This window comes from Octopus sinensis, linkage group LG7 (assembly GCF_006345805.1).
Source record: "Octopus sinensis linkage group LG7, ASM634580v1, whole genome shotgun sequence".
NCBI lineage: Eukaryota > Metazoa > Mollusca > Cephalopoda > Octopoda > Octopodidae > Octopus > Octopus sinensis.
The window spans coordinates 52,607,979-52,632,854 of record NC_043003.1 but is presented as its reverse complement, the minus strand read 5'-3'; the positions used below and the strand labels follow the sequence as shown (position 1 = coordinate 52,632,854).

The window sequence follows — 24,876 nt, the reverse complement described above, 5'->3', positions numbered from 1 at the left end:
TTCACACAACAGAGAAATATCTAAAATGTCTTGTCAGAATACCTTAGTGTCCCATCAGACAAAATGGAGAAGGTATTGCCCCAGAGGATGGCAAGGGAGATGTGCTGGAAAAACCACTCTGACTCACAGCATTCACATATGCGGATAGCCGACTCCACTCCAATAATAGTGACCAGGGATATTGTCCAAGGGGCTAAGAACACCAGAGGTCTCCACTGCCACAGGCTCAACCATAAACCTGTCAGAGAGTGATGGATACCTCGATAGCTGGCTCTTCTTGGCCTGATGAGCAACAGAGCCTGGGCTGGTATCTGAACACACCAAATTGCTGCTGGAGAAGGATTCACAGCATGTGGCATCCCACATGAGGGGCCTACCACCACAGAATAGGAAAATTGTCATACCATCAGGCCTTTTACTACCCACTCAGGCTAGCCTTGCTAGCTCGAGCTGGGAAGGTTGTGAGTTCTGTCTTGATTAGGCTCATTAGACAATGATGATTGGTGCAAACAGCTATGATTAACCTCAGCTGTTTATACACTCTTGTACAAAGATAAAGATAAAAATATAATCAGTAGTAAATAAATAGGAACAGATAATCAGACTCTCTCTTGCTTTGATTTGATGTATGAAGGTCATAAAACAGCTTCATATTAAATGAGTATAATGCATCAAAGGGTTTGTAGATAAAGTACTTTAACAAGTATTATCAAACACTCTTCAAAGAGATGATTAGAAATAGTTTCATTGTGCAGCTAAAAGAATCTTAAACATAACAAGTGTTTTTTATTTTAATATCTGTATATTATTGGATCTTTATTGGTTGTTGAAAGGCAGGACATAAGCTTGAACAACACTAGTAAATACATTACCAGCAATGTCTATTTATTCAGAGTAACAAATTTTCATCTAATCTACTCTGAAATTGAAAGTAATCACTGATCTCACACACACAATGGCCACTTTTGCACTCTCCAACCTTCAAAACCCACATTTTCTATCTCTCTCCAACTTCTGGTCAATTATTTTTTGGTCCATGTAACAATGAACATGCTTTTCTCCAGGCTACCTACTCCTCCCTCCTTTTCTTCCTCTTTGGACTTCTTCCTTTGTCTGACAAAGAGCTGTGCTCAAGACATCATTTCCACTCTTATTTTTCCATTTAATTGACTTTCATTGTTTTCCCATTTTTCACCCCACCCACCCATATACACATCATCATCATCGTTTAACATCCTTTTTCTATGCTAGCATGGGTTGTACGGTTCGACCGGTGTCTGAGAAGCCAGGAGACTGCGCCAGGCTCTAGTCTGATCTGGCAGTGTTTCTACGGTTTGATGCCCTTCCTAATGCCAACCACTCCATGAGTGTAGTGGGTGCTTTTTACGTGCCACTGGCACAGGGGTCAGAGGAGGCTGGCAAACGGCCACGATTGGTTGGTGCTTTTTACATGTCACTGACATGGTTGCCAGTCAGGCGGTACTGGCATCAGCCACGTTCGGATGGTGCTTTTTATGTGCCACCGGCACAGGCATCATAACTACAATTTCCATTTGATTTTTATTTTGATGTTGGTGTTGACGTTGACGTACTTGACTCAATAGGTCTCTTCAAGCACAACGGGTCTGTAAAAGTAACTCAGCTAATGTCAGTGGAATTAAGATTGACCATGTGATTGCCAAGTTTGCTTTGCAATTACTTGTTTCAGGTTTGATTCCACTGTATGTCACCTTGGATAAGCATCTTCTGTGATAGCTTCAGATCAATCAAAGCTTTGTGAGTGAAATTCAGAAGATGGAAACTGTGTCTGAAGGTCAAGCTGTTCTTGTTCTTAGATGGTAGACTTTAACACCATCACATGACCATAAATATCTTTGAAATATTTAGCACCTGGTCACCTGTATTATAACTTCCTCCTTTGATTAAGGCATAGGCAAAAAAAGAAATATTAAGACCATGTTCTCTGGTTTTATTGTAGTGTTAAAATATCGCTTTCCTACAAGGCAGTACAAACAGACTGAACATTATTAATAACAAACAGATTTGTAATTAATAAGCTAAACCATTTTGTTAGTATATTTCTGCTGAAATAAGATGCCTTTGTTTCAAGTGATACTAAAAACAAGAAGTTAGTAATATAACTTTGTTATTATTAAGCTGATGTTTGGAACATAAATTAACATGAAATGTTGATGGCCGGTTTTGGTTAAATCACTTTAAAATAGGTAGTTTGTATCATGGAAATAGGAGCAGTTTCAGGAAGGTTGGTATCAAAAGAGTTAAAGATGAGTTCAGTAGTAAATATAGGGACACATACTGAGGTTTTTAGTGATCTTTTTTGTTGTTTCTTTTATTGTTGTTTCTTTTTTTGTTGTTTCTTTTTGTTGTTTCTTTTGTTGTTTCCATGCTCAGAGTTGCTGAAGCATGTAATAAACTGCCTACGTCAGTTGTTGACTGCCATGACACTGCATCCTTTAAGGCCCTCATGCTTTCCGAAATCCGCCAAAACTACACCTGATTATATATACACTTTAGATGAGTTGTAGTGCACCTGAGCACTGTACACAATTATTATTATTATTATTATTATTATTATTATATCTGCCTACATTCCCTGAATTTGTTGTATTCCTCAATGGTGAGTTATTGTGGAGAAATCGTGAAAAGTTGTGCTTGAGGTGTATGAGTTGCAAAATTTGTACAATTAAAGGCATAACTGTTATCAAATTAGTTACCTGGCTATTTTTAAAAATCATTAAAGATGATTATTTTCAGAAGTAAACAATAATTAATTTTCTTTTTCAGTGATTCCTTTTCACCTTTAGTCTATTTTTGTTTAACTAAGATGATAAATAGGAGTTCTAACCAAATTGGTTTTATTTGTTTAATGCTGATTATTGATATTTTTAATGAATTAGAATAATGTCTTGCCAAACATATTCCATATTCAAACATCTTTCATTCAGCTATTTTCTTGAAAGATTTATATGATTTGTTGTGTCTGGGGAGAGTCATTCTCTTTTAATGCCTTATTATTTAACACACTCACCGGTAAAATTTCCACTTATTTATTATTTTTATTTTCAAAAATTTTCATTGTGTCTTGCAACCTTTTCAATAGTCTTAACTCTTGAAAAATAGTCAAGACTATTGAAAAGGTTGCAAGATGCAACAAAAATTTTAGAAAATAAAAATAAGAAATAAGTGGAAATTTTACCGGTGAATGTGTTAAATAAAAGGCACCAAAAGAGAATGACTCTCCCCAGAAACAACAGAATATGCTTCAACACACAAACTCATATAAAGAATCTTGCAAACCAAATCCAAAAACGAAATTTATATGATTTGTTGTAATTTAATTCATATTGGATGCTCTAATTAAAACTCTATTTCCCATTTTTACACTTTTATTTTAGAATATCCCAATTTATTTAGATGACAATCTCCCTGCTTCTGATAATGTTAAAAACAAGCAACAAATAGCTTCGGTAACTTGTGATAAACAGAAACCAATGCAGCAAACAACAGCTGATAAAATCCAAAAGACTGTCCCCATATTACCTCGGTATAATTCATTGCAATCTTCTAAAAATAAATCTTCCTTACTCCAGAAGCAAGCTGGGTTTTCTTCAGGTATTGCCACAAAGAAATCTAGTGAAGGAAACCAATGTGAAAATGTTTCAGAAACAACTAATGTTCGTCCCTCCCACTCTAAACAGTTAAAAGATTTTCATAAATTCAGTGGTTCTGTTGAAGATCACTTTACAGCCAGTCAAATCGTCTATTGGCAATCATCAGAAGATTTCTCAGAGAGTTTCAATGATACTACCATTCCATTTCAGCATATACCTGAAATTTCTTATCACTGTTATAATGATAAATTGAATACTAAATTGTCAAAAGACATTATACAAGTTGACAGCAATAAGCAACCAGGTCAGAGAGAAGTGATCTTAGAAAAAGTAGAACAAAATGATCAAGATATCAAGGGGCAGAAGATTCAAATTAATGAAGAAAGCTTACAAAAGGCACAAAATTTAGTGAAAGAGAAAGGGTTTTCTACAGGGAATGGGCAAAAGATTCAGTTAAACCAAAAAAGCTTAGAGAAGGCACAGAATTTAGTGTATGGTAATGATGAAACTGTTGAAAAACTCCAAGGATTTTCTACAGCAGGAGGGCAGAAGATTCAAATTGATGAAAAAACCTTACAAAAAGCACAAAATTTATTGAATGATAGTGATGAAACTGTTGAGAAATTCCAAGGTTTTTCTATAGCAAGAGGGCAGAAGATTCAAATTGATGAAAAAAGTTTACAAAACGCACAAAATTTATTGAATGATAATGATGAAACTGTTGAGAAATTCCAAGGTTTTTCTACAGCTAAAGGACAAAAAATTTCGATAAACCCACAAAGTTTACAAAAGGCACAAAGTTTAATGAATGACTGTGATGAAACCATTGAGGAATTTCAAGGGTTTTCTACAGCTAAAGGGCAGAAGATTCAGATAAACCAAAAAAGCTTACAAAAGGCACACAATTTATTGATTGAGAATGATGAAACTGTTGAGAAATTCCAAGGTTTTTCTACAGCTAAAGGGAAGAAGATTGAAGTAAACCAAAAGAGCTTAGAAAAGGAACAGAATGTACTAATTAACAGTGAGGAAACTGTTGAGAAACTCCAAGGTTTTTCTACAGCTAAAGGGAAGAAGATTGAAGTAAACCAAAAGAGCTTAGAAAAGGCACAGAATGTACTAATTAACAGTGAGGAAACTGTTGAGAAACTCCAAGGTTTTTCTACAGCTAGAGGGCAGAAGATTCGAATAAACCAAAAGAGCTTACAAAAAGTACAAAATCTAGTGAATGAGAATGATGGAACTGATGGGGAATTCCAAGGATTTTCTACAGCTAAAGGGCAAAAGATTCAGTTAAACCACAAAAGCTTAGAGAAGGCACAGCATTTAGTGTATGATAATGATGAAACTGTTGAGAAACTCCAAGGATTTTCTACAGCTAAAGGGCAGAAGATTCAAATAAACGAAAAAAGCATAAAAAAAGCACAAAATTTATTGAATGAGAATGATGAAACTGTTGAGAAATTCCATGGTTTTTCTACAGCTAGAGGGCAGAAGATTCAAATAAATGAAAAGAGCTTACAAAAAGCACAGGATTTAGTGGATGTGAGTGATGAAACTGTTGAGGAATTTCAGGGATTTTCTACAGCCAAAATGCAAACAGTTCAAATAAATGAGCAAAACTTCAAGAAGGTTGAACGCTACATCACTGACAATGCACAGTATCTAAAATCTGATTTATTTTCTGAAGCATTAAATTCTACAAAAAACAGTGACTTAGAATCTATTGAATTGGTTAGGGATATGCAGAATATGAAGAAAAAGAAATTTGAAGAAAGTAGAAGTCTTAAAAGAAAACTTTCAATAAAATCTTGTTCTGACAAACAATTGCCAAAAAGATTTTGTCCATTTAAATCTCCAAGAATAATTAATAAACCTGCATTACTTCAAAATAAATTCAGTAACAATACTATTAAGAATGTTGAGCTCAATGATAAAGACTGCCATGTATTGTGTGAAGAAAAGAAACCTAGTACTAATTCTCTTCTTAAAAACCAAAGTACATGTTCAGAGAACATGATTGAAAAGGCAGCTAGTGGTAAATATGAATTGAAAAGCACTATTCCATTGATTAATTTAACAGAGAAACATCTAGGTAATAAAACAAAGGAACAAAATATCAGTAATGAAAGACAGTTGGGTGATAATCTTATAGAAATTAAAGATTATGTAACTGTAGCTGAAGCTATAGATGATGGTAAAATTGACGGTGATGGTCATTTAAGAGTGTCTACCACAATAACAAATGAACAGTTAGAAGAAAATATTCAAAATTCCCCATCTGATGGTTTTAAGATAATTGGTGATGAAAAAGACACAAAAACCCAAGCATTATTGGCAGGTGAAAATGAATTTGTTGGACCAGGTACAACAGGCCTTCAGGCTCATGAATTTTCATCTTCAAACATGACAGTATCTTCTACCTCAGCATCTGATAGAAAGCTTTGTAATAAGGACAGGCCACAATTACTTGTCAATTCTCATTCTAATTTGAAAACAGAAAATATATTAAATGAAAAGTCCGTGATTGAAATAAAACAATCTCTTGAGAAAAATGTGGTAAATGATCTTTTGTTTACTGATTTAAACTCGTCTGAAGTTAGAACAGATACAATGGCATCTGTCAGTAACACTTTGTCAGATTTAGTGAAAGAGAAATCAGTAATTTCTTCAAATGAAGAAATTTCAGAACAATGTGACCAATTATTAGATGAGCTTCAGAAAAGTTTTTCTGAAGATACTACTTTTGATCCACCTGAAACATCTGATAGTAAAAAAAGAAACTTTTCAGAAATATCTGATGAAAACTCTACCTCAGTTTGCAAAAGATCTAAGTGCTCCTCTGAGAATTCAAAATCAGTATCCATTCATAATGAAAAAGAAGAGAATTGTGAGAGCATAATATCAAAAAATTCTGAAATTTCTGATGATATATTAGCACAATCAATGGAAATATATGAAAACCAACCTTTAAGATCAGCATTCCCTATACATGAGATAAAACTTCATAATACCAATAAACAAATGCAGCATGTTGATGATATTCCTGTTGAGAACCAAATGAATGATGATATCTCAGATGAACTAGCGATGACATCTGCAGTTGAAAAGATGGAAAAGGAATTTTATTTTATTAAAAATAACACAAGGCAAGCTGTTCCTGAAAAAGATCATATCTCTAAACAAAAAGAAATTGAGAAATCTATCTCCACTTGTCACGACAATACAGCTGGGTGTTTTGTAGCATTTCAGACAGCTTTAGGTAAAAATGTAACCGTTTCAGAGAAGTCTGTCAAATGTGCTAAACAGATTTTCTCTGAGAACTGTAATGAAGAGAATAATAAAACTGGGCATTTTGTGGCATTTCAAACAGCTTTAGGTAAAAATGTTAGCGTTTCAGAGAATTCTATCAAATGTGCAAAACAGATTCTCTCTAAGAGCAATGATGAAGAGAATTCTGCAAGTAAAGTATTAAAGCATGAAATGTTACATAGTCATATATCATCAGTAAAACCAAACCAGTCTGAAATCGAGAGAAATTTTACCGATGCTTATGAAAAAAATGAGATTGACCCACCATATCCAAGTATATTTGAAAATTTGCAACAGGAAGACCAAAAGCTTTTAAAGTTAAACAGTAAAACGAGTAAGTGTATATCTTCATTTCAATTTATATTTTTTTTTTACATTTACCTTAAAATTATATCTCTTTTACTTGTATCAGTCATGTGACTGTAGCCATGCTGGGGCACCGCCTTTAGTCGAGCAAATCAACCCCTGTAAGCCTAGTACTTATTCTATCAGTCTCTTTTGCCGAACCGTTAAGTTACGGGGACGTAAACACACCAGCATCAGTTGTCAAGCGATGTTGAAGGGAACAAACATACACACACACACACATATATATATATATATGTACAACGGGCTTCTTTCAGTTTCCATCTACCAAATCCACTCACAAGGCTTTGGTTGGCCCAAGGATATAGTAGAAGACACTTGCCCAGGGTGCCACGCAGTGAGACTGAACCCAGAACCATGTGGTTTGTAAGCAAGCTACTAACCACACAGCCACTCCTACACCTATTTATCTTTTACTTGTTTCAATCATTAGACTGCAACCATGCTCAGCACTGTCTTGAAGGGTTTTGTTGAACAAATCAACCCAGTGCTTATTTTTTTTCAAAGCTTGGCACCTATTCTCTCAGTATCTTATTATCAAGTTGCTAAGTTGTGAGATGTAAACAAACCAATGCCAGTTATCAAGTGGCGTTGGTGGGGGGATACAAAGACACACACACACACACACGCATTTATATGTATGTAGACAGACAGACACAACAGGTTATTTCAGTTTCCAGTTACCACAGTGGTTCTCAACTGGGGTCCACATGACCCTTTGAGGTCCATATAAGATTTTGGGTGGGGTGGGGATCAACTTTGCAGTCCATGTTTTTTGGGGTTCCAAGCAAACAAATTGGTAAATTGGGAATCCAAAGTAGTATATTAAGTATGCATGAAAAAAATGTTGCTTTAGATCAGGGGTTCCCAACTGGGATCCACAGAAGCTTTAAAGGTGTCCACGAGTAAAAAACTGTAATTTGTTGGTCCATACATAAATTTTGCTTACTAGGAGAGGAACCTGTATTTATTGAAATTTTCAAGATTTTATTTGAATTTATGTTATTTTTATAACGAAATTGTTTCATTGTTAGTTTTTACTAACCTACAAACAAATATTTTATTTCAAAAATTTGCATGTGCATATATGGGATCCACAGATGATAAGATAGCTCTCATGGGGTCCACAAGCAAAATAAGGTTGGGAACCCTTGCTTTATTGCAAGAATCAGCTCAGTTTCTTTCTCTTATGTTTTACATAGTTCAACATATCCAAGTCATTGTGTGAAAAGCAATATTTTAGAATTTTGGAAGAAGTATCTATAAAATTAATCTTATTCCACCAGGATAAAATAGTAATTGAATGGGTCCATAGATTAAAAAATGTAGTCAAGAGCCACTGGTTTACCAAGTCCACTTGCAAGTCTGTGGTCAGCCTGGGGGCTATAATATGTGACATTTGCCCCAGCTGCTGTGCAGTGGGACTGAACATGGGACCATGTGGTTAGAAAGCAAACTTCTTATTATGCAACCACAATGGGAAGTTCCAATATTCACATGATTATTTTGATAGAAGATTTAGCTTTTATGTGTTGTCCATTTCCAACAGTCGGTTTTAAGCTAGGAAGACTATGTGACATCTGTAATGTGTTTTCTTTAAAGTATTATGCAAATATTGTTATTCATGCAAGTGTGGCTACATGGTTAAGATGCTGACTTTCCTATCACATGGTCTCAGGTTCAATCCTTCTGTGTGACACCTTGGACAATGTCTTCTGTTACAGCCCCAAGTCAACCAATGCTTTGTGAGTGAATTTTTTTGACAAAAACTATGGAAGTTCATCATGTGTGTGTGTGTGTGATTGTGTTAGTCCTCCCATCATGAGATAACCAGTATTGGTTTAAGACCCTGTAACTTAGCAGTTCAGCAAAAGGAGCTGATAAAATAATTACAACCTTTAAAGTACTGTGAGACTCAACATTGACGGACGTTGAGTCTCGTGGAAGTGATGACAAGTGACCAAGACTGTTGGCAATTTGTTGTGCTTGAGAAGACATGTCAAGCTTAGTGAAATCATGGTTGTGGCCAGTGCTATTGGCACGTAAAAGGCACCTGTGCCAGCGATACATAAAATGATAAGTTTGTCTTGGTCTGAGTGCTAACTTTATCCTTTTTAAAATGTTCAATTACGTTGTTCCAATCAAATCGTCTAACCCATGCCGGCATGGAAAACAGACACTAAATGATAGTGATGATTTTAAGTTTACAGTTGTGTTATTAAATTCTCAGTGAACAATAAAGTGCTTTCACTTTTTTAAAACTTAATTTTGGGTTTATCAAAAGTTGTTCCCCTTTGCCCTAGAGACTACATTATATTAGAATGATGCATAATTATTGTGGCTTTTTTTCAAAAAATTTTATTCAACAAAAAAATTTAAACAAAACACCAAGTAGAAATTGAAGTAGATGGTGAATGTGCTCCAGAATAATCATGTAAAGATGTTTTTGTTAAATATTGTTATTGTTTTTGTTGAATAAAACTTATTGAAAAAAGCCTCAATAATTATGCACCAACCTAATAGTTTCAGTTTGAGATAATTTGGTAGAGCATAAAAATATTTTTACATTGAAACCTTTGAACGAAATAAATTTCCAGACTATTTAATATAGAATGGAATACTTATGTTGTCAAAATAAAGAAATAAAATTAATCGTCGCATTAATCCGCATTAATCGCCGTGGAGGGGGTGTGATGATTTATGTTCGATCAAGTCTATCGGCAATCCCCTGTGATGATTTGATCCAATCTCAGCAGGAGGTATTTTTCTGCAATATACACATGACCATGTCAACACTTCTGCTCGGAGTCGTTTACCGTCCTCCAAATTATCGCCAAGACGCACAGCTTTTTGATATCCTCAGAGCTGCTGCCATGAAAACAGCCACATATGTGTATATTGCGGGGGACTTCAACTTCCCTGAGATTGACTGGGAGGCCTTCCGTTGGCCGCAAGGTGCAGACGATTTCCTTGAACTGGTGCTGAATTCAAATTGGTCCCAAGTTGTTACCTCCCCCACAAGGGGTAACAACACTTTGGATCTGCTACTTACCGCTTCTCCTGAAACAATCATTAGTGTCACTATCGAAGAACCTTTAGGTGACTCTGATCATTCCATGATCATGGCCGCCTTGTCTCTGATTGGTTGTAACAAAAAACACAACCATCTTCAGACTGCCCGCTTTGACTGGAATAAAGCAAACTGGAGCTCTTATTGTACTGAGCTGCAACGCCCAAACTGGCACGAATTTTATGCCTCTGGAGATGTGGACACTATACTCCAGAACATTCTGAATTCAATATGGGCAGCATGTGCAGCATCAGTACCACGCAAGCACAAAAAACCACCCAATAGTGCAATTTGGGAGACTGCAGCAGTCCGACTTGCCAGGAAAGAACGCCGTAATGCTGAACGGGAATACAAATTGCACAAATCAGAGAGCAACAGGAAAAAGCACAATAGGTCAGCCAACCACCTCAAGCAGGTGACAAAAAAGGCAGTGCTTGAATTTGAACAACGCATTGCAGCTAACCCTGACAGCAAAGTGTTCTGGAAGTACGTGCACTCAAAGCAGAGACCCCACTCTCCAGTTGGTCCCCTTCGCAATCCCCACACAGGACAGATTACTGGCAATCCCGAAGAATGTGCAGAAATCATTGCTGGATGCTATGCTGGCATCTTTACTGTCGAAGACCAAAATGTTCCATCTTCATCACCACTGACATCGGACTCTATATCTACTATGCAATTTACACCAGCAATGCTGCAACGCCACCTAAAGAATAAATGCAATTATGCCTCTCCTGGTCTCGATGGTGTTACATACCTACTTCTCAAACGCGGTGGGTACTTTCTTCTAAGCCAACTTTCTCTATTCTTCCAATTCTGTCTTGACAATGGTGTTACTCCAGAACAGTGGAAAACTGCCAATGTCATCCCTCTGTTCAAAAAAGGCGACCGCACATCGCCTGTCAACTATCGCCCCGTCAGTCTTACCAGCTGCATCGCCAAACTGATGGAATCCTGTATCAGAGAAACCCTCTGGAACTTCTGGAAGTCTCACAGCCTCATCCAGCCGTCACAATTCGGATTTATTCCTAACTCCAGCTGCTGTAATCAACTCATCGAGTTTCTTGAGGACGTTACCCAAATCACTGATCGCGGATCCTGGGTGGATGTTGTTTACCTGGACTTTGCTAAGGCTTTTAACTCTGTGCCACACAAAAGACTTATGGTGAAGCTTTCTGCGTTGGGTGTAAGAGACGAACTCTATAACTGGTTAAAGTCCTTTATTTTCAGCCGAAAAGAGGTTGTCACAGTTCTAGGACAGCACTCTTCGCCCTATGAGATGACATCTGGTGTACCACAGGGATCTGTTCTTGGCCCCCTTTTATTTGTTGCATATGTTAATGACATAGATGCCAACTTAAAGAATGCCACAGTGCTGAAATATGCAGATGACATCTAGCTGTACCTCGAAATAAAGAGGTCAAATCCTGTACACTATAGATCTCTATTGCAAGCAGACCTGGACACAATGCAGCAGTGGATCATGGACTGGCAACTCAAGCTGGCTGTGGACAAATGTACCACCATGCATTTTGGGAGGAGAAACCCAGCGTCCACCTACTCCCTCCACAACACTAGTCTCAAAAAGTCTTCATGTGAACGTGACCTGGGTGTTATTGTCGACAGTGATTTGCATTGGACAAAACACATTGCTAAAATTGTCAAGAAGGCTGAGGGTGTCTTGGCATCACTCACCAAATCCTTTGTGAGCCGCTCTCCGGCTATCTATCTGCGGCTTTATATAGCTATGGTAAGACCTCACCTGGAATTTGCATCACCGGTCTGGAACCCCTATCTTGCCCAGGATATCAATCGTCTGGAAGCTGTTCAGCGACGTGCAATCAAAAGAATACCCTCCATCAGGCATTTGTCATATCCTGAACATATCCTTACTTCCCTGGGCATGGACACATTGAAACTCCGACGTCTGGCAGCTGACTTGGCAGACACCCATAAAATTATCAACCATCGTACAAACAATAACTCTGAGCACCTTTTCAAACTCCACCCATCTAACACCCGTGGACATATTTACAAAGTAAGAAAACAGCACAGCTCCCATGACTTCAGGAAACATTTTTTCACGCTGAGAGTTGCTGAAGCATGGAACAAACTGCCGGCATCAGTTGTTAGTTGTCGGAGCACTGCATCCTTCAAAACTTCCATGCTTCCTGAGATTCGCCAACACTACACTTGATTTTCTCCCCTCCATACACACACAGGCATGTATCTGACTCATACATTGTTCGCTTTCCAGACATTTCCACATTACTGCATGTACTTTATATGCACTTTCTGACAAGTTGTGGTGCACCTGAGCACTGTATACAATAATTTCATTATTATTATTATTATTATTATAAAAGGCTATAAAGTTTTAACCCTTCAGCTTTTAAACCGGCGATATCCAGCCCAAATATTCTTCCAAATGTTCAAGCTAATCAGATCCAGCCTCCCATACATATCCTATAATGTATAACCCTAGGCCTATGCCAAGGGTGTAACCAGCCCACTTATGCGTACCTTTCCTTCAGTAGACACTAAACTCTGCTTGCAAAGACCTGTTGAGGCAAGTGAAATCAAGATCAAATCAAATTCGCAAATTTGATGGCTGGCACCAGTGCCAGTGGAGCGCTAAGAGCACAATCCAAGCATAATCACTGCCAGCGCAGCTGACTGGCATCTGTACCGGTGGCACGTAAAAAGCACCATTCAAACGTGACCGTTACCAGCATTGCCTTACTGACACTTGTGCCAGTGGCACATGAAAGACAATATTCGAGCGAAGTCGTTGCCAGTGCCGCTGGACTGGCTCCTGTGCAAGTGGCACGTAAAAAACACCACTTGAGTGTGGCTGTTGTCAGCACTGCCTGACTGGCTCTTGTGCCAGTGGCATGTAAAATCACCCACTACACTCGGAGAGGTTGGCATTAGGAAGGGCATCCAGCTGTAGAAACTCAGCTAGATCAGATTGGAGCCTGGTGCAGCCATCTAGTTCGCCAGTCCTCACTCAATTCATCCAAACCATGCTAGCATGGAAAGCGGATGTTAAATGATGATGATGATGATGATGTTTCCTTGAAAATAAACAATCATATCAAAATTTCAAATCTCTGATAATGCATGATTAATTCAAAACAATGTAAATAAATACGCAATACTTTTAACAGTAATTTGAATACTAAAGAGTTAATCATAGTGAAAGACTATGAAAAGAAAAAGTAAGAAGAAAGATGCTTACTCTTCATAGGAAGACAGGCAGAGATAAAAAGAAAGAGAGAGAGTGGGTGTTGCATGTTGTTTGTTTCTTCCATACACCCAAACATTGAAGTAGAGAAGATTTACTCCTTCACACATGTTTATGTCCTGACTATACAACAGCAAACAGCATAGTTTAGTCTAATGTGGATTTTTGTTATTATAAAGTAAACTGATAGGTTCTCCTGATTTCATTATTTGGTAAAACATTAAACTAAAATTAAAAACAGCAAGATAATAAGAGTGTTGTTGTTCGTTTGAAACATTATAATGCAGAAGTAGAGGCCTTTGCATCCAAAATCTTTTTATCTTTTACTTGGTTTGGTAATTATACTGAGGCCATGCTGGTGCACTGCCTTGAAGAATTTTCATTCGAATGAAGCAACCTTAGCACTTTTCTTTTAAGCCTGGTACTTATTCTGTCTGTCTCTTTTGTTGAACTGCTAAGTTACAGGGACGTAATCCTGCCAGCACTGGTCTTCAAGCGGCTGTAGAGAGAGTATGTCATTGATAACATCATGAATGGCAACAAAAGGATTTTGGCAAACTCAGCTGATTGATTGATTGATTGACTGAATGATTAATCAAACAATCGATCAGTTAACTGAACAAATGTTATGAATTGACCAATAAATAGAACCAGTGCATTTGTTTATTATTGGAAAAATTACCTTCATGTGATACAACAAAAACATGATTTTAGTTTTACAGACTATTAGATCTCATCTTTAATGATAAATTTTTGTTTATATTTTACTAGCAGTATCGCCCGGCGTTGCTCGGGTTTGTGAGGGAAATAACTATATAAGCATTTTTAGAGAGTTACTTCCCTTATATGATAGCAAAAAAAAAGGCATTAAAAATGGGAAAAAAATGATGGTAAATTTTTTTTTAAATCATAGACTCATCGTAGACGTGCGCTAATACCCAGAAGGGCTCGATATGAATCACGACTATAAGATACCCGGTTTTGGTTACACTGCACTGCAAAATGTGGGAGTAGTTAGGAATCTAAATCGTAGGAGACAGACACACAACTTCACTTTTATATATAAAGATGTATTACCATTCTTAAGAAATGCAACCGTTTTGGTCCTGCCAACTAACCCTATTGCATTCCCTTCTAATATCTCTAAATAATGGAGACAGAGCCAGAAGATAGCTCACCCCTGTACAGTTAGTGATATTTACAAGGCTCAGATGACGTCCACTCATTAAGGGTGATGTTGCTGCACACATAGCCATTCTAGACTGTGTCCAAAAATGGCAACCTATATTGATTGGCATAAAGTCGCTTACAGACGCTCACCTAGCCTCTGACCTACAGATGTACTGTTCTTTTCTCTCTGCATTTTCTAGTTTGCCAGAAAGGCCTCTGCTCTTTGGATCCAGTTGGGCTCATTCCAACACTATTCAGGCATCTTTCTTCTACTTGTCTCATTTTCTCTCATCAGTTTTGATGTGTCCAAATCTCCAGGCCCTGTAGTAACGACTATGATTGTTCCTTGCTTCACAGATTGGCAATCCTCTGGAATTTCCTCCTTGATTTTAGCTTTCATGCAAGGAACATCAATGGCTTCAGTCTCACTAGTCAAAGAGAAACTGCAAAGGCTGTAAGCTCTAGAAGACCCAGCAAGTTTACACATACACACACGCACACACATGTGTGCAACATAGCACTAGTGTATTGAGAGAACAGTTACACATAAGAAGAACTACATGCAGTGTGCAAGAGAGAAGACTGCACTGGTTTGGTCATGTGAAACAAATGGATATAGAAAACTACATAAAGAAGTACCAGTCACTTAAATTGGATGCAACTCATGGTAGAGGTAGACCCAGGAAGACATGGGATGAGGTGGAGAAGCATGACGTTCGAATGTTGGGCCTCATGGAAGCAATGACAGGAGACCGAGACCTTTGGAGATATGCTGTGATTGAGAAGACCTAGCAACTAAAGTGAGATCGCAGCCATGGCCTATTCCAGTGTTGCATGTCCAGCCCATTTTAAAAGTACCCTTGATGCACTGGGCAATATGATGTGCTTGAGCAGACCTGTTGAGTCAGGTAAAACCAAAATCGTAGCTATGGCCAATGCCACCTGATTGGTGTCCATGCTGGTGGCACATAAAAAGCACCATTCGAACGCGGTCGATGCCAAGATCACCTGACTGGCTCCCATGCCAGTGGTATGTAAAATGCACCATCCAAACGTGGTCAATGCCAATGCCCTCTTATTATATCCCATGCCAGTGGCACATAAAAAGGATGTGATTAATGCTAGGGCTGCCTGATTGGCTCCCATACTGGGGGCACATAAAAAGCACCCACTACACTCTCAGAGTGGTTGGCATTAGGAAGGCATCAAGCTGTAGAAACATGCACCAGATCAGATAGGTGCAGCCACTGGCTTTACCAGACCTCAGTCAAACCGTCCAACCCATGTCACCATGGAAAACGGATGTTAAACAATGATGATGATATGTCAAATTAAATCTGCAACTGAAAGATCAACTAATAGTTTCAAGCTGTTATGTTACTTAAACAGGTATGTTTACAAAATATGCCATGTATCTTAAACCAATCTCTCTCTCTCTCTCTCTCTCTATATATATATAATATATATATATATATATATATATAGCAGGAGTGGCCGTGTGGTAAGTAGCTTGCTTACCAGCCACACGGTTCCGGGTTCAGTCCCACTGCATGGCACCTTGTGAAAGTGTCTTCTACTATAGCCTCGGGCCGACCAAAACTTTTTGAGTGGATTTGGTAGACGGAAACGGAAAAAAGCCTATTGTATATATATATATATATATATATATATATATGTATATATATATATGTATGTATGTGTTTGTGTTTGTCCCCCCCCCCCAACAACGCTTGACAACCAATGCTAGTATGTTTACATCCCAGTTACTTAGCGGTTTGGCAAAAGTGACTGATAGAATAAGTACTAGGCTTACAAAGAATAAGTCCTGGGGTCGATTTGCTCGACTAAAAGGCAGTGCTCCAGTATGGCCGCACTCAAATGACTGAAACAAGTAAAAGAGTAAAGAGATATCATTATTTTCAACATCCACTTTCTCATGCTTTCATGGATCAGACAGAATTTGTTGAAGCACATTTTCTATGGCCCTTCTTGTTGCTAACAGCCACCTATTTCCAAGTCAGCTAATATTAAAAATAATAATGTAATAATGAAATTTTTGTATACAGTGCTCAGGTGCACCACAACTTGTCAGAAAGTGCATATAAAGTACATGTAGTAATGTAAAAATGTCTGGAAAGCGAACAATGTATGATGCTTGTGTGTGTATGGAGGGTAGAAAATCAGGTGTAGTGTTGGCGAATCTCAGAAAGCATGGAAGTTTTGAAGGATGCAGTGCTCCGACAACTAACAACTGATGCCGGCAGTTTGTTCCACGCTTCAGCAACTCTCAGCGTGAAAAAATGTTTCCTGAAGTCATGGGATTCTTCCATGACCATATATGTTTTCCTGGAAGATTGGAAATGAAGATCACCACTTGCATGACAGTGTAAGTGACAACATTTGCTTAAAACTGTCATGTGATGTCAGCATAAGGAGACACAAACATATGCACATTTGCTAACTCTCTTTCTTTCTCTCTCTCTTACACACATACATATACATGAGGGAATAGACAAATGAAAGTAAAAGGCTTCAATACATTTAGTGGGAGTTACATGTATTTCTATTAAAACAGTTTGATTCAGCATCATGCATGGATCCAAATCAGACTGTTATAAATAATAATAATCATCATCATCATCATCGTTTAACGTCCGCTTTCCATGCTAGCATGGGTTGGATGGTTCAACTGGGGTCTGGGAAGCCAGAAGGCTGCGCCAGGCCCAGTCTGATCTGGCAGTGTTTCTACAGCCGGATGCCCTTCCTAACGCCAACCACTCCGTGAGTGTAGTGGGTGCTTTTTACGTGCCACCTGCACAGGTGCCAGACGAGGCTGGCAACGGCCACAATTGGATGGTGCTTTTTACATGCTACCGGCACGGAGGCCAGTTGGGGCAGCGCTAGCAATGGCCACGTTCGGATGGTTCATTTACATGCCACCGGCACTGGTATCACAGCTACAGTTTCCGTATCAATAATAATAGTAATAATAATCCTTTCTACTATAGGCACTAGGTCTGAAATCTGGGGGTGGGGGTTAGTCAATTACATTGACCTCGGTGCTCAACTCGTACTTATTTTATCGACCCCCAAAAGGATGAAAGGCAAAGTCGACCTCGGCAGAATTTGAACTCAGAATATAGAGACAGGTGAAATACTGCTACGCATTTTGCCCAGCATGCTAACGATTCTGCCAGCTCACTGCTTAATAATAATAATAATAATAATAATAATATTAATAATAATAACAATAACAACAATAACAACAACAACAATAACAACAACAACAAGACCACTCAGAGAGTGCAAACCTCCACCAAGGCAATACCACCCTCTTCTCAAACATTTAGCCAGAGATGATTTTTAAAATGAGAATATCTGAAATAAACTCAACTGCTCTCCCAAACGAGAATACTAAAAATGAACCCGACCGCTCTCAAAAATTAAGTAAAAAAAATGGAAAAATAATCCAGAATCCTTGTCCAGTACTAGATCGATCCCAAAATCTAATCAGTTTGTGCCAGTCACTAGGCTAAACATCCCTGACAGTTTCATCCAAATCCATCCAGCAATTCTTGAAATATCTTGTCCATGGACAAACAAACACGACTGAAAACACTACCTCCACCTTCTGTAAGGTGGAGGTAATAATAAATGATGATAATCCTTTCTACTACAGGCACAAGGACTGAAATTTTGAGGGAGGGAACTAGTCAATTACATTGACCCCAGTGTTTCACTGGTACTTAATTTATTGACTCTGAAGGGATGAAACACAAAGTCAACCTTGGCAGATTTTGGACTTAGTAATGATGGACAAACTACTGCTGAGCATTTGAATCAGGGTGCTAAATATTCTGCCAGCTCGCCCCCGTAATAGTTTACATTCACCAAATCCTCTCAAACCTTTGATCATTTGGGTATAGTTGAAGAGACTTGCCCAAAGTGTCACACAGTGGAACTGAATCCAAAACCGTGTGGTTGGGAAATGAACTTTGTACCACACAATCATATCTGGTCCTATATTATATGTGGCCGGGCGAAATGCTTAGTAATATTTCATGTCTTTATGTTCTAAGTTCAAATTCCGCCGAGGTCGATATTTCCTTTCGTCCTGTCGGTCTTTGTTCCTAGAGTAAAAAAGATTCTGTAATTTTAGGTGCAGGAGTAGCTGTGTGGTAAGTTAGCTTGCTTACCAACTACATGGTTCCAGGTTCATTCCCACTGCAGAGCACCTTGGGCAAGTGTTTTCTACTATAGCCTCAGGCTGACCAAAGCCTTGTGAGTGGATTTGGTAGACAGAAACTGAAAGAAGCCCTGTCGTATGTATGTATGTGTGCGTGTGTATATGTTTGTGTGTCTATGTTTACGTCTCCGTAACTTAGTGGTTCGGCAAAAGAGACCAATAGAATAAGTACTAGGCTTACAAAGAATAAGTCTTGGGGTCGATCTGCTCGACTAAAGGTGGTGCTCCAGCATGGCTGTAGTCAAATGACTGAAACAAGTAAAAGAGTAAAAGAGAGAGTATATATATATTATATATATGCACAAACACACACATATACACACACACACACAATTCTTTTCATTTGCCCTACTTTTCAGTCCAATTATCATCAACTGTTTTATCCATGGATGTATGCTAGCCCACTTAATCTGTTACCCAGTTTAACACCATTACTTTGTTCTCAGGTTCCTTGTTTGAGGAATTCCAGTTTGTTGCAAATATTTGTATAGGATGACTAGTCTGAGGATAACCCATGAGTCAATGTTTCTTTTTTCCCTGTTATCACAGAAACTTAGCAGAATATCATGACCTGACATTGCCTTCTGATTAAGAAATAAAAGAAAAAAATCATGCTTAAATACTCTTATCTACAAGTACACTGAAGCAGGCTTATCTCAAATATTGCAGTTTATATGCTGAAAATTTATTATCATACTGATAACAATTAGTCACAGAGATTTTATTAAAAATAGCTGTCATGAGGCCAATTTTAATGCATTTTATATATATTATTGTACACAAGCAAAGGGGGTTGGCAAGGGTGCCTGTCGTACGGTCGCATTGGAGTATTTTACGTGCCACAGCCACGAGTCGGATAGTGCTTTTTACGTACCACCAGACCAGGGATCCTGGCTGGTTCAATTCGAAATCGAAATCGAATTGAACCAGCCAGGATCCCTGGTCTGGTGGTACGTAAAAAGCACTATCCGACTCGTGGCTGTGGCACGTAAAATACTCCAATGCGACCGTACGACAGGCACCCTTGCCAACCCCCTTTGCTTGTGAAGACATGTTGGGGCAAGCGAAATCGAAATCGAATTGAACCAGCCAGGATCCCTGGTCTGGTGGTACGTAAAAAGCACTATCCGACTCGTGGCCGATGCCAGCACCGCCTCGACTGGCTTCCGTGCCGGTGGCACATAAAATACACCAATCTGACCGTGGCCGTTGCCAGCCCCGCCTGGCACCTGTGCAGGTGGCACGTAAAAAGCACCCACTACACTCACGGAGTGGTTGGCGTTAGGAAGGGCATCCAGCTGTAGAAACATTGCCAAATTAGACTGGAGCCTGGTGCAGCCTTCTGGCTTCCCAGAACCCCGGTCGAACCGTCCAACCCATGCTAGCATGGAGAACGGACGTTAAACGACGATGATGATGATGATGATCTATGTTTTGAACAATTATTTAAATTTATGTGATTTTTGTTGGTTTTATTTATCAAATTATACAAGTTAGTAATGTAATGCAAACATTTTCAGATTCTGCTATCTGGAAACCCTCTGTTTCACATGAAACTGAAGACCGGCAGAGAATTCTTCCTGTGGTTACAGATCCTATCCGTAAATAAATACATTTTTTAATTGTTGTGAATGTTTACAATTGTGTTTAAAATCAAGATTGCTTCTGTAAGATTCATAGATTAAAAGAATATAATGACAGCCAGATAAATTAATACCTCCGAAAATACTTTGTTCAGCCATTTAGTATTCTTTATTAAAAAATGTGGCAATGTTTTTCAGTAATTATGGACTAATTACCTTATTTGATGGCATTAAAGATGCATGGATATATTTGTTGCACTTCAATGTCAAAAGTGCATATTCAAGAAAAAAATTTTTTTAGTGCATTAAAGCATGTAATATTTAAAGCAACTTCGTATTTAGTACCCCGGGTGATTTTTTTGAGACATTTTTTGAAGAAAAGATCATCTTATATCATCAAATATATAAGATGCTTTTAGTAATCACTAAGGAAGTTAGGGATAGACAAATGGCTTATGAGGGTCATATAAGCCAGTACAGAAATGCTGTCAACACAATGAAAGTTGGCAATGAAGGGTTGCTGGTATGATGCTTGTGTCCAAAGTGCAATGATGATAGCAACAGGATGTTAGGTTTTAAATACAGACCTGTACGGCTGGAAGAAAACTGGAGCAAACATGGTCCACATATTGTAAAGATGTTAGTATGCAGGAATTATGAAGCACAAGTGAGCTGAGAGTAAACCTGGATATAAGAAGTATGAGATGTTGTGTGCAAGAGAGAAGACTGCTGATATGCTCATGTGATGCATATGGAGGATGTCTGTTGAATACTTGAAATGAATGGAACCTGTGGGAGGAGACATGGAACAAAGTAGTTATGCATGATCTCAAGAAGCTGAACCTTAAAAAGATGACAGAGAACCATGATTGTGACACACTGTGCTGGAAAAGACTTGTTCTCAAGTGCAAGCATGGCAAAACAGCTAAAATATGTTGATAGAGGTTGGGATATATTGTATTACTGGGTCTCTTGTCCAGTGTAGTCCTATGTCTTCATCTCTTGTTCTACTTACTACCTTCTGACCTACCATTCTCTGTGCTCTTCACAAATCCTTGTACTGTTACTCATTATCACCCTACCTTTTATCTCACTGTCACTCCCATTCTTCTACTTTTTCTTTCCTCCTTTGCATTACAAACCCTGTGTAATGAGCAATAGTGAATGCTGACCTCAGATCTATTTATATTCTATCACCCTTTATACAACTATCATTCTCTTTCCTATGTGACTCTTATCTGTCATCTACCACTCCTCCTGTCAACCATTTCTGTTACTAGCCATCACGCTCTCAATGACATGATACATCTTTATTGCTATCCTAACATACTGCTCATGCTGTGTCTTTTCTACTCAGCCCCCTGCCACTACCAGTGTGTAACTAACAGTACCTCTAATCCATAATTTCCCTCCCTATTATCCTTTCACTCTGTTTCCCCTGTAACACTCATATTCATACTCTCTCCTTTTTCATGCCATCAGTCGTCATTTCCCTTGGATTTATATTCCGCCAGCTCACCACCTTAGTAAGTAAAATACTGCTTCTCATGCTGTATGCAGTGTCTTGAGTGAATTGAGATGTGAAAAGCATCTTCCAAAGGGAACTTAACCCAGACATAACCTTGTTCATTATTAGCAAGGCGCATTTATTAAGAGGCTTAGTGACTCGTATTGTGTATCACCATTAAAGTAAGAGGTTTAATGCCTCAGTTTCTTGTTTTGTTTTGAGTTTATTGTTTGTAAGAGGCTCAGTGCCTCAATTTATAATGAACTATGGGAACTAAAGTAAGAGGTTTAATACCTTGTATTCTTTTTACTGTGTTAAAAAAAAAAACAGAATAATGTTTTAGAGAAGCAAAAGATCGCCAGGTGTCTTTTGTCTTCTCCCATCAATATCATCCTTTTTCATCACTCATCTCATCGATGTTTTCGTCCAGCCCGCAAGCTACTCCCTCTGTGTTATGCCTTTATGGCAAAATTTTGAAAAGACACATCGCTACACATATCAAGGAAACAGTTTTACAGGTTGACTATGTATTATATAAAGCTAAAACCCTTAAAAATCAACTACAAAGGCTAGCCTTCACAACATCTGATGATGTCTGAGCTTCCTCTTGAGTATCATGACGTACTTGAGCCATAATCAGTTGATTACTCATTACATTGCTTTTGTGCAACATACGGTTGAGTTCTACTGATCTATCTGGGACTGAAGGTGCTACATACACAGGCGTTGCAGACGGCATCTGAAGAAAAATTCATTTGACTAATCAGCTCCATTATACAATCCTCTATCCCACAGATAAGCTATTTCCTCTCTTTACTGCTTGTACTATTACTACAGCTTCTGCTTCACTGAAATATCGGTCTGTGCACCATCTCTCACAAGCCCACCTGATACACTGGACTTTTCTTTTATCTTCTTTATCATACAACTCAAAACCCACGCCAAACATCTTATTCCTTCCTTGTTCATATTGTTGTCTCTTATGTTATTTAACCCCAAATCAATTCTAATTGAACAGATCATTGATAAAACTCATTTCAGCTATGTTTATCTCAGCTTTTAACAGCACGTAGGATTACATTGTCTGATGTTCTGTCCTTACATGAAACATCAGAGTGTGATTTGTAAAATATTTGGCTGCTATTCCTTGTAGATCAAGCAAGCATTTTGAGGTTCTAAGCTAACATTGACCATAACTTTTCCCTTTTAAGAATGTCTATAAAGGTCATAAGCACTGCTCTATTTCCTAATAAAAATAAGAATTATGAAAAAAAAAATTATTTTAAAAATATTGGAACTAATATGGATGGCTGTGTTTCCCAATCATGGGGTCTGGGTTCAGTCCCACAGCACCTTGGGCAAGTATTTTCTTCTATGACCCCTAGGCCAGTCAGTGCCTTGTAAATAAGTTTTATTGATTGAAACTGAAAACAGCTCACAGTGTGTGTGTGTACCTTTGTCTAGACATCACATGATGGTTGTAAATGAACATCATCATCATCATCATACAAGCAAGGTTGTTCATTTCCAGTCTTCTGTAAAAAAAAAAAAACATGTCTAGATATGGGACAACATTTCTTTGTTTGGAAACATGAGGTTTGACAAAAGGAAGAGCATCAGACTGTAGAAAATCTATCTCAACCAGTTCCATCTGACCCATGCAAGCATGAAAAATGGATGCTAAATGATGATGGGTTTTTCTTTCTTTTTTTTTTTTTCCTTTTTTTTTATGTTGAGTACATAAGCAAACTCTATTATGCAAAAACAAAATGATGTGTGGCAGTGAGACATTTGCACAAAATGTAAACAGGTGCAGGAGTGGCTGTGTGGTAAGTAGCTTGCTTACCAACCACATGGTTCCGGGTTCAGTCCCACTGCGGGGCACCTTGGGCAAGTATCTTCTACTATAGCCTCGGGTTGACCAAAGCCTTATGAGTGTATTTGGTAGATGGAAACTGAAAGAAGCCCGTTGTATATATATATATATATATATATATGTATGTATATATGTGTATGTGTATATGTTTGTGTGTCTATGTTTGTCCCCACCCCCAACATCACTTGACAACCGATTTTGGTGTGTTTACATCCCCGTAATTTAGTGGTTTGGCGAAAGAGACCGATAGAATAAGTACTAGGCTTACAAAGAATAAGTCCTGGAGTCGATTTGCTCGACTAAAGGCGGTGCTCCAGCATGGCCGCACTCAAATGACTGAAACAAGTAAAAGAGTAAAAAGAGAGAGATATTTCACTAACCCTAAAGAGAACCCAATTCTTGGTAATGATTATATATACAAGAAATACTTGATTTAAGAGAAAATCTTCAAGCTGTTGAGAAACTATTCTAATTTCAAGTAGCTACTGTTTCTTACTGTTCACAGAATTAAGATACTTAATATGAACCAGCCTACAAAAATTAAGTAACAGTAATTTGGACATTCTTTTGCTTATTAAACTATCCTTTAAGCCCAACAGTGACTGAAATTTTTCTGAAGCTTAGCAACCAGAGAATGCAGTAGCTATGTTTCTTAACACTGACTTACTCTAAACATTTTAAATGTAATTCTCCAAAGACATCATAAATATTTATAGAATTTCAGTATAATGAAGTTGATTAATGCATGATAGAAATTGATAAAATTCAGAACTGAAGTAAGCTGATACCTACAACATGCTACCAAGAATTTAGGGTGTATCCTCCGTTTTTTATTCTATAGCAATATTATGTGTATTTGGAACATAT

At 38.1% G+C, this 24,876-nt stretch overlaps 1 protein-coding gene across 16 annotated transcripts in view; it reads left to right on the top strand.

Moving 5' to 3' along the window:
* The window catches only part of LOC115214409 (breast cancer type 2 susceptibility protein-like), a 210,963-nt gene that overhangs the window by 39,900 nt on the left and 146,187 nt on the right, over window positions 1-24,876 (top strand). For 3 of the 16 annotated variants that reach the window (XM_036504775.1, XM_036504770.1, XM_036504771.1), the window contains exons 8-9: window positions 3,417-7,278; window positions 20,564-20,644. In XM_036504775.1, coding sequence (XP_036360668.1) covers window positions 3,417-7,278; window positions 20,564-20,644 — 3,943 coding nt within the window. The remainder of the gene's footprint in view (window positions 1-3,416; window positions 7,279-20,563; window positions 20,645-24,876) is intronic. The other 13 variants (XM_036504785.1, XM_036504782.1, XM_036504776.1 and 10 more) reach the window with 13 other exon arrangements.